The 10,921-nt window shown below is 40.1% G+C and overlaps 1 protein-coding gene across 1 annotated transcript in view; it reads right to left on the bottom strand.

Annotated features, from left to right (window-relative positions):
* cacna1ha (calcium channel, voltage-dependent, T type, alpha 1H subunit a) overlaps nucleotides 1–10,517 on the bottom strand; it is a 141,527-nt gene extending 131,010 nt beyond the window's left edge. Inside the window, exons 1-3 of the mRNA XM_042340973.1 lie at nucleotides 10,425–10,517; nucleotides 9,917–10,050; nucleotides 7,321–7,418 (exon numbers count right to left, since the gene is read on the bottom strand). Of these exons, the coding sequence (XP_042196907.1) occupies nucleotides 7,321–7,418; nucleotides 9,917–10,050; nucleotides 10,425–10,517 (325 nt within the window). The remainder of the gene's footprint in view (nucleotides 1–7,320; nucleotides 7,419–9,916; nucleotides 10,051–10,424) is intronic.
* Between the last annotated feature and the right edge of the window lie 404 nt (nucleotides 10,518–10,921).

Consider the following 10,921-nt stretch of genomic DNA (forward strand, 5'->3'; position numbering starts at 1 on the left):
GTGGAGAGTGCAGCCTTGGATGGTAATGCTGTCAGCGCCTGAGGTGCGGAGGCGCTGATGCGAGCCAATCAGAAGGGCCTCGGTTTTACGCACGTTGAGCTGAAGAAAGTTATCTCTCGTCCAGGAGTCGATGTACATGGAGATGTAAATAGACATGGAGTGAGCGATTGATATTATTTGGGGGATTGTTGGTCAGAACACCAGGAGAAACTCCCTTCTCTTTTCAAATGGTGCCATGGGATCTTTAACATACAGCAGAACAGGCTATATTGGCACATATTCAGGTAGACATTGTTCCAGAAAGTCAGGAAGAACTGTTTCAAAACATTATCCAGAGTCCATTATGTTGACATTTGGAGATAATGTACTTGGGGCACTCTGTATACCTGCAAGCCAGGCCTCACATTTTGTTCTTCTGTTTTAGTTAAAAAATTGTAATCAAGTAAATGAACATTATTTTGCAGTAGATTGTAATTGAGGTCAGGCAGATGACTAGTGACATTGTTCCTTTAACTTCTAAGATAGTTTTCTTTCCCTGAATTAAAGATCAATTCCTGCAAACCCGCTAAGCAATAGGACGCTAATCCTGACAGCTGATTACTATTGAACCACATTTCATCAAGAGGTCCATGTACCAGAAGATTGGATGAAAAGAAATGAAAGTGACTTATAGAACCCTTGAGTCTGATGACTAACCACTTGGGAATGCTTAAAAAAGTATCTGACATCATTAGGTTATGGAAGAACAGAGACAGACTAATTGTATATCGTCGACTTGAAAAAACAGGATTGAGCAGTTTGCTTAAATGGTGATGTTCATTTTAGGTAAACTGTTTGTTTAGTTAACCAAGAGTCAAATCCCATTCATTATAATGGATTTCAGTTACTACATATTTTGTGCTACCTGACCTGCCAATATAAGTGAGGCATATTCAATATAGGTCAACTTAGTTACACTGTTTGGTTACTTTGATGTATTCAGACTAACATAGTGCATGCACAGACAAATACAGATTGCACACTGCATTATGGATGTGCATGGGTGCTGCGAATCCAGATTGCCTAACTGTTTGCTACCAGTATGAACAGACTGCATGGGCCAGTGCCCACTGTATGCATCTGCTTACCCTGAAGGCATACATCATAAAATTTACGTAGAATAGATTCCCAATATTGTTCCTTATTAAGGTAACATAGTAGTGCCTTACAGGCCATTAAAGGTAGGAGGGTAAAAATGCCAATTAAAGCATTATTGGCTCATGTAAGATATTTTTAAAATTTTCATCCTATGCTTCACGTTTCAGGCGTGATGAGTGATACAATTCTTTTCTGACTGATACTATTGAAGGGTAGTAACAGCAGAGTTTTATTTTCATTTTGAAACCAGCGTGTGTTGCCCATTAGTGGGTGAACAATTTAATGCTTGGCGAATTTTGTTTCATGTTGATTTTTTCCAACAAAAAGCAATGTTGCTGTGTTATTGTATTTAAGTAATCCATTTAGTCAAATTTTTGGAAAAACAGCTGCATTTGTTGCAATATTGAGTCTATTTAAAATATTATATTGTAATAGTTTAAATAATGATATTTCAGGTGCAAACCTTTAAATGTCCAACGCCTTGGGGCGTCCTTCCGACATGAAGGGCACTATATAAATATGATTTTGTTGTTGATATGTAATTGCTATAGTTGTGCACTATGTTTCCTGTTTCCATGTGCTTGTTTCTGGCTCTTGTGAGGTTATATTTTGGTACTTTNAAAAAATTGCTTCTTCCTATTAATAGAATTAAAAGTTTGGAATTATCAGCCATGCTTGTGAGAGATCTCTCCACACTGTGGGTCCTGTTGCTGGTACCCTGTAAAGACTATCATCTTCTGGGAAGTTACAATTGGATCAATTTTGTAGCTCCTGTTCAAGGATCTTATCTTGTCCAAAGTCTTTATTAGCATGAGCTTTTGCAGGTTGACATAATGCCCCGGAACACCTGTGATACTGCTTTCAGCCATTTGGTACCCAGTCCAGATTGTATCCTTTAATTGAGCATTAAAGACTCATTGGTTCAGACACACTCCACAATTTGGACCAAAGATTGGGTCATGGAGGTCTCATGAGCGAAAAGGTGCTGCACTGAAATCTTGAGTGTTTCACAGACCTGAGAAATGGACTGTGTCTCAAAACTTACACACACCTATTCATTTCATGTTCAGCAATTAGACAAAACTCTCCATCCAAAATCAGAGCTGGCAAACATCCACATCAGCATCTGGCACCTAACCTAACATATCCATTCAACAACGTCTCCGCCTTCAGACTCCTGCTTTGCTATAGTATTGCACCCCAGGTAACTGTGACTAACCAAAGTCTCACTCTTCCTGCTATGGTACCTTCTGACTATTGCCAAACTCTGTGCTTGTTGCTGGTGTAGGACTAGTGTTGCGAATGACGGTGGTCCTGGAAGCAATTAATAATTTCCTTGGAGGCTTCTTCTATTTGCTGTTCAAGGCTCTGTTATATGTCACACAAAATCACCTTATCAAAACATCTCAAAGTGATTCACAGGATTTACTTCAATGTGACTGTATTTGTAGGTGAACATGGCATCCAATTTGCACAGAGCAATATGTTAGAAATAGCTATGAATTGAATAATCCAACTTTATTGGGGATTGATGGGCAGGACACTGGCGAAACTCCCTTCTTTTTTCGAATAGTGTTATCTTTAACATTTATCTGAAAAGGCAGGGGGACCTTGATTTAATGTTTCATTGAAAGTATGGCATCTTTGACAATGCAGGTTGTAGTGTAGCTAGAACTCCTAACGAGTGAACTATCTCCTGTTCCAGTCATACATTGTCATGACCTTATTCTCCCAGAGTATCACCACAAAAACATTTACTCCAGTATAATGCTTGGGAGATGAAGGTCATGAAGGTTAGTAGAGAATTGGTGCTCGGGAAACTGTTAGCACTAAAATGTGACAAATCCCCTGGTCCGGATGGCTTGATTCTCAGGGTTTTAAAAGAGATAGCTTATGAGATAGTGGAGGCCTTGTGTCTGATCTTCCAAAATTCCTTGGATTCTGGAACAGTCCCCATGGATTGGAAGATCGCAAATGTCACACCACTTTAAAAAAGGTGGAAAGGAAAAGATGGGGAACTATAGGCCAGTTAGTCTCACATCAGTGATAGGAAAACGTTTAGAATCATTGATTAAGGATGTGGTAGTGCGGTATTTAGGGCACAATATAATTAGGCCAAGTCAACATGGCTTTACAAAAGGGAAGTCATGTTTGACAAATCTCATACAGTTTTTTGAGGATATTTCCAGTAAACTGGATAAGGGTGAATCAGTGGATGTGGTCTATTTGGACTTCCAGAAGGCATTCAATAAGGTGCCGTATAAAAGGTTAGTCCAAAAGATAAGGGCCCATGGAATTGGGGGGAGCATATTAACGTGGATTGGGGAATGGTTAACGGGTAGGAAACAAAGAGTAGGGATAAACGGGTCCTTTTCAGATTGGCGGGATGTGACTAGTGGAGTGCCATAAGGATCAGTCCTTGGGCCTCAGCTATTTACCAACTATATCAACGATCTAGATGAGGACATCGAAGTAATATATCTAAATTTGCGGATGACACAAAACTAGGAGGAAGTGTCAACACAGAGGATGACATTAAAAAAATGCAGCGAGACATAGATAGGTTAGGTGATTGGGCAGGTACCTACCTGATGAAGTATAATGTAGGGAAGTGCAAAGTCATCCACCTATGTAGCAAAAACACTAGAGCGGGTTATTTTTTAGAAGGGGAGAGATTGGAATGTGTTAGCGTCCAGAGGGACTTGGGTGTCCTTGTACACCAATCACAGAAAGTTAGTCTGCAGGTGCAGCAGCAATTAGGAAGGCGAACGGTATGTTAGCATTCATTATGAAAGGATTAGAGTATAAGAGTAGGGAAGTCTTGTGCAACTGTATAGGGCTGTGGTGAGACCACACCTGGAATACTGTGTGCAGTTTTGGTCTCCTTATTTAAGGAAGGATGTACTTGCTTTGGAGGGGGTGCAGCGTAGATTTACTCGGTTAGTACCAGGGATGGAGGGGATGAGTTTCGAGGATAGGCTGACCAATTTGGGCCTATATTCTAGTAAAATAGAATAATTAGAGGGGATCTTATAAAACCTATAAGATCATCAAAGGCCATGATAGAGTGGATAGTGGGAGATTGTTTCCCCGGTTGGAGAAACTAAAACCAGGGGTCACAACCTTAAAATCAGAGGCAGCCCTTTCGCACTGAGTTGAGGAAGAACTTCTTCACTCAAAGGATGATGACTGTATGGAACTCACTACCCCATAGGGCTGTTGACGCTCAGTCCTTGAACATATTCAAGACTGAAATAGATAGATTTCTTATTGCAAAAGGGATTAAAGGATATGGGGATAAGGCAGGGTCAGGTTATTAGCTGGAGTTAGATTAGAAGATCAGCCATGATTGAATGCGGGGCAGGCTCCAAGGGCCGAATGGCCTACTCCTGCTCCTACATGTTATGTTATGTTAATGCTCCAGAATTCCGTGCATAGCATTGAATTGTAAAGGACAATGTACAGCTACCAATGCAAGGTCAACAAGATTGTGACAATGTGCAACTGGAACCGGAGATTTCAATAGCTGAGTAAAGTGTATAATTCCCCAGGTTACTCCATCATGTTGAGAGGGTCTTGGTAAATTCAACAAACACTGAGTCATTCGTTTTTCAGAGGCTCTGTACTGAGATTTATCAACAACGACTTTGATTTATATAGTGCCCTCCACGCCGGACGGCTTCACGGTAACGGATCCCGGGACCGAGCCGGGGGAGGGGCCAGGGGGAGGAACCAGAAGAAGGGGAGGGGGCAGGGGAGGGGGAGGAGCCAGTGGGAGGGGGAAGAGCTGGGGGAGGGGGAGGAGCCAGGGGAGGAGCCAGGGGGAGAAGCCAGGGGAGGGGGAGGAGCCAGGGGGAGAGGGGGGGGAAGGTGACCAAAGGTGCGGTCAAAAAGAAAGTTCTTCATCAGAGACCTGAAAATAGGAAGGGAGGGAGCGAGGGGAAGGGAGTGAGGAAGGGAGTTTCAGAGCCTCGGGGCATTATGGCTGAAGGCACGGCTGCCGAGGGTGGAGCAGAGGACTCGGGGGACAATGAGGAGGCCAGACCCGGAGGAACAAAGGCAACGGGCACTTTTTGAGGAGAGAGGAGGTCAGAGAGGTCGGGGGTGCAGAGGAGTGGAAGGATTTGAGGACAAGGGTGAGGATCTTGAAGTCGATCCTCTCTGGGACAGGAGCCAGTGCAGTCTGGCCAGGACTGGGGGGATCGGGGAGCAGAGTTTGGGTGTGGGGGGGAGGGCCAGGACTGGGGGGATCGGGAAGCGGAGTTTGTGGGGGTGAGAATGCGGGCGGCAGAGGTTTGAATGATCTGGATTTTATGGATGGTGGTGGAGGGGAGGCCGGCGAGGAGGATGTTAGAATAGTCCAGATGGCAGGTGACAAAAGGTATGGACCAGGGTTTCAGCGGCTTTCAGAGAGAGGTATTGGCAGAGACGGGCGATACGTCAAAGGTGGAAGAAAGCGGTGCTGGTGAGGGACCGGATGTGGGGAGGAAGGATAATTGAGGGTCGAACCTGACACCTAGGTTGCCAGCAAGCTTCATGGGGTAAATGGAAAGTACAATGTAATGTACAATTATATTCTATATGACCATAGATTACACAAATATTATACTTGTGAGTTATGAGTCATTACTGAACCATTATATTTAAATCAATACCACATACTTGCCAGTACACATCATCAATGTAGTTTGTTTATCACAGAAGAAAAAAAACTGCGCATCATTATGACTGTGCTGATTTGATTCTGATTCTGATTTACATCCGAAAGAAAGTGAAAACATGCTCCATTGAAATACCTAATGTTTTGTTTCTCTCCTCCCCCTCCCCCCACTGGTTTATTAGTCAATTATCTAAATGCAGTTTTCCAGTTCTCTCTGGTGCTTAATTACTGCAACTACAAAAGTCATTTTAACTCGTTGCAATAAATAGCACATTTTCAAAGTGAAAATAATTAGCAGCACATCCGATGAACAAAGGAAGTCATGAACAATTTTCTTTATCTCTATAGCATCTGCAATACTGGAGAAATGATCAACACAGACAGAACTCAACATCATTAAGATATTTTCTTGCTATTTTGATTTGTTTCTAGTTGCTCCCTTTTATTTATCAAGCTAGCGGTGCAGTGATACATTGGGTCACTACTCGAACCTCCTATGCAGTGGATTTGTAGGTCATTGATGTGGACCCATAATTCTTCCTATCTTAAGTTTTAATCTCATTTTTGCTGTTTGGAAACACTACAAAGACAGTTCATTGCAAGAAAGCAGGAAGACATTATAGGAGTACCATTACAAGGGTTATTGGGTGGAGATGACCTGCCTGGCTTCTCAGCTTGTGATGGTTTATGGTATGCAGAGATCAGGGAGGATAGTGGGAAATAGTAAACTATATGAATTATGAAAAAAGTGAAGACTAAAGAAACAGAAGATTTATTTGCATCATTTAGCTAACTGCAGAAATTCATACCATTATCAAATTTAAGAAATGTAAGAAGATACAGCAAAACTCACAGAAGTCTTATCTTTATATCGCCTAAACCATATATCCACACGAGTCCCATTCAGTTTCCTATCAAAACCATTTAGATTTCTTTGCACCAGTCATATTAATCATCCTCTAACTCGTAATACCGCCCTGCCCTCCATTACTCCCGCACTTAGCGGCTGCACTTAATTGCAGGATTTGTAGTCTTGACCCATTACCACATCTGCAGAAGAACTTCATTTCTCACGATACTATTCGATTCCTGCAGTTGCCAGTAGTTTGTCACTGCAGCCGGTAAGTGAGTATGTGGTGACGGGTCAAGACTACATTTCCCGCGATTCAATGCATCTAGACCCATCGCCGCATTCAATACTACGGCTGGATTGCATTATGCTTGGGCAGTATAGATTAGTGATTAAATTAGATTTTATGATTTATACACCTTTGTCTGCAACTTCGACAAGTCATGTTAAATATTATAGTCCCAACTGATGTGACTTATGTGAGTTTTACTGTATTTCACCTGTTGAATACGAATGAGAGAAACTCCAGCTATGAGTCTTAATACAACAGATCAACTCCAAAATATGTGAATAAGCATGATGATTGATTATCACTTTCTGTGAGCCATGTTTAAGTTCAAACTAGACAGCAAGCAGCAATAATTTACATTGAATAAGAGAAGTATAAACTTACTTGGAACTCGGTTAATGGCTCTTAGTGGTCTGAGAACCCGGACAGTTCGGATTGCGGAGAGACTAACATTGTGTCCATCCAGTGAATATTCCAGCATCCTAGAAATACAGAAATTAAAAGTAATAAACCATGAACAATCTGCATTTTTTTCAGAAACAATTCACACTATTATTCAATATCATTAAGCGTTTTTGTTAATTGTGTATTAAGCAATCAATTCTGGGTTTGGTCAGGTGGATATAATGATCGTTTCAACTTCTGTGTATTTCTATTCAATATTCACTGTGGAAAAGCAATTCATTTTTCATTAAAATGTTCTGTTGCAACTGTGCTTCCACTTTAGCCCACTCAGGATGGAAGATTACCCACTTATTGTGTCAATGTTACAACAATTAATACTACGCTCAACCCATGTTGTTTTCAATAACCTTTTAAAACAAAATTAGAGGGTTCTTACATGCTGCTCATGTACAATATTCAAAACACACATACTGATTCAATATTTTTTCTATTCAGTTTTATTGCAATGCAATAATGACTTTTCATTATGAGCATGTCACTGTAATGTTTCAAATGGATTTTGTAATCACATCAATCTCTGTAAGAGCAAGAAACAATTCATGTCATAGGACGTCAACAAAGTCACTTTCGTTCCAGTTTATTGCAAATAAATACATTTAAGTGCTGTTTTAATAGTGAAGCATTTCCTTAATTAAAAACAAATAACAATAATTGTTTTCATAACTCCCAAGCTGCCTGAAGTTACAAATAATAATTTATTAGCTCGCTGTGATTAATTTTCCCTCTGAAGCAGCGGTGCTACAGTTGTCACTAACTATAACAATGATGTGCAAAATGTGTTGTGTAATCACTCATGTGTTTTTTGGTAAAAATACAAAACCAGTGCAGAGGTTGCACAATGTAAGATAGTGAACACCTCCCACCCCAGCTCAGCGTCAAGCTCTGCCTCTGCTAAGCCCTCCGAGACGTTACCCCACGTGTAGGGCAATATATAAGTTGTTGTAGGTTCTCCAAATTTGATGCTGCAGATGTTGAGATTGTTTTTGCAACTGATGACAACAGTTCCAAGAGCAAAGTTGGCAAAACAATGTGGGTGTAGTGGGGGAGAGAAAGAGGCTTTTAAGAATTAGACATACTGCCATATTGTATCTGCTGTGTTTCCTTCCCTCTCAATCCCTCATACCTCATTATGATTCTTTAGATAACAAATTGTCCAGGTTCCTGAATTGGCTATAACAATTTGAGTAACTTGAAAGGTCAGTGCGATGTACTCAAAATCAGGAGGTAAATCACATCCCTGTTATCAGCGGCTTTCTCATGCCTAATTCATTCTGATAGCAAAATCAATTTGACACAAAAATCATAGTTATAAAGCTGTCAAAAATCACACTCTGTTTTGTCTACCATAACTCCAGCAAAAGGTATCTAATTAAGTGTCTTCACTCTGGAGAAGCTTTCCAACCAACTCCAATATAACAGCTGGAGCCAAGACAGTGCCAATGTATGTCATTTGAGATGTCTGTCCTCCCTCCACCCTCCCCACCCAGCAGTCACAAAGAACCCAAGGCTTAATGTTGACCCTATTTGGGTACTAAGTAAAAGAAAACATGCAATTTGATTTAATTGATTCAACATGACAGTACATTGAAATCAGTCCATCTCCAGACCAATAAGAACCTCAAATCTCGTAGATTAATAGTTATGAATAATGGTGAATAGATTTCAGTGTATACTCCTGGACAAAATGGAATCCACATATTAAATTTAAGAACATAAGGAAACAGGAAAAGGACGAGGCCACTCAGCTCATTTAGCCTGTACCATTATTTAATTTGATTTTGGCAGTTTTTGTGATCTTGTAGTCTTGCCCTTTCTCCATACCCCTTTCTCTCTACTACCCATCTCTTTTAAACAACGCTATTGATTTTGTCTCTAAGGCTTCCTGGGCAGAGAATGCCACATCTTCACCTCATTACTTACCATTTGTAAATACAGATTTCTATGTATACAGTAACACCAGGCACTTGTGCTGCCACTGTGTACATAGACATCTGTATTTAGATGTTGCGTGTAGGCACATGTTCATTGAGATCCTAAGTTTTAAGGCAAACAGGAGATGTTATTGTTAACTCACAAGTAACCCAAAAGAAAACAGAAAACAAGTGGATCAAATATAAAAGAAAATTCTAAACACTATTAAGCATGGTGATGGGTGTCTGACACATGCTGAAACCCATCAATATGCTTAAGAGTATCCAAACCAAACTGAGAATTCCATACATCCCATGGAAATCCCAGAGATAGATTGTTGGAATGGAATGTGCTCCCTCTCCCTGGAGGGACGCATCCTGCTGACATGTATTAGGCGCAGGTTGACAGGAGCCAATGCTTGGGGACCCCAGAGTGTGCATTGGGATACTGCTGGAATCTAACCAGCTAAAACTGCATAGCTTAGCATTGGTAGCACTCTCTGGAAAGCTTTCACACTGCTTGTCCAGCTAGGACCACCCTACCCGATAGGGCTTTGGCTTGCATTTTAAACTAAATTTTGTTTATTCTACAAACATCTACTAACCCTGCCATTACAATGAAGAAGTCCAGACGATTCCAAGTATCTCCTAGGTAACATTTCTGTCCGTATATCCCAAGAGCTATCATCTTAATGACCATTTCCACAGCAAAGAAGGCAAAAATAAAGTCATCGAATGCCTGAGGATACAGAATATCAAGAAGAGGTTTTTTTAAAAAACAATGCAAATTCTGTTTCTTATGCTGCCAATTTAACATGATTAATATAATCATTTTCCTTCCGAGACAACATAATAAAATCATTAAAAACAAATGTAGGCCCATAGTTACTTTGTCACATTTTAAATTTATCCAAATGCTTTGCTCTGTAGGCAGATTATTTTATATTTTAATTTATTTTTTGTTAGTTTCTGACACATATAGAATCCCATCACTATGTTTGATTATACCAATACATTTAGCAACATTCTATATCTGACAATGCAGACATTATAAGCAAACAGTAAATATATTTTTATTGTTTTATTCTGTTACGTCAAAACAGGACATCTTACCTTAAGTATGGTACATCGATCAGACCTACATGCCACATCTTCACATGGCTGGAACATTCCCAGTGTAACGCAGTTCAAAAGGATGACCAACATACTGACGTGCTCAAACCACGTAAATTGGTGAATTAAGGAAAACCACAAAGTGTATAGAAGTATAAAGTATAAAGCATGAGGAACAGCAAGTAAGTTAAATGAAGTTAGATATATGCTTCCGACATCCATTCCAACATGCTTTGTGAACAATTTTGAATAGTGAAAAGTGCATTGGCCTTACAATCTTAGTAACTTTAAAATTTAAAATTACGATTGATTGGTAACATTTTATAATAATCTTTGCATTTGGTAATCACACCTTATCAGGATTTTACTGTGAATTGTTAGGCCAATACAGCAGCCAATTTGCACTGCAGTTGTGCTTTGTGAAGACATCAGTTACAAATAAAATTCTGTAACAATATTTTAAAGCTCTCTTTTACACAATTCAAGATCATATTAAT

Source organism: Callorhinchus milii, unplaced genomic scaffold, assembly GCF_018977255.1.
Source record: "Callorhinchus milii isolate IMCB2004 unplaced genomic scaffold, IMCB_Cmil_1.0 Scaffold16, whole genome shotgun sequence".
In the NCBI taxonomy this organism is placed as follows: Eukaryota; Metazoa; Chordata; class Chondrichthyes; order Chimaeriformes; family Callorhinchidae; genus Callorhinchus; species Callorhinchus milii.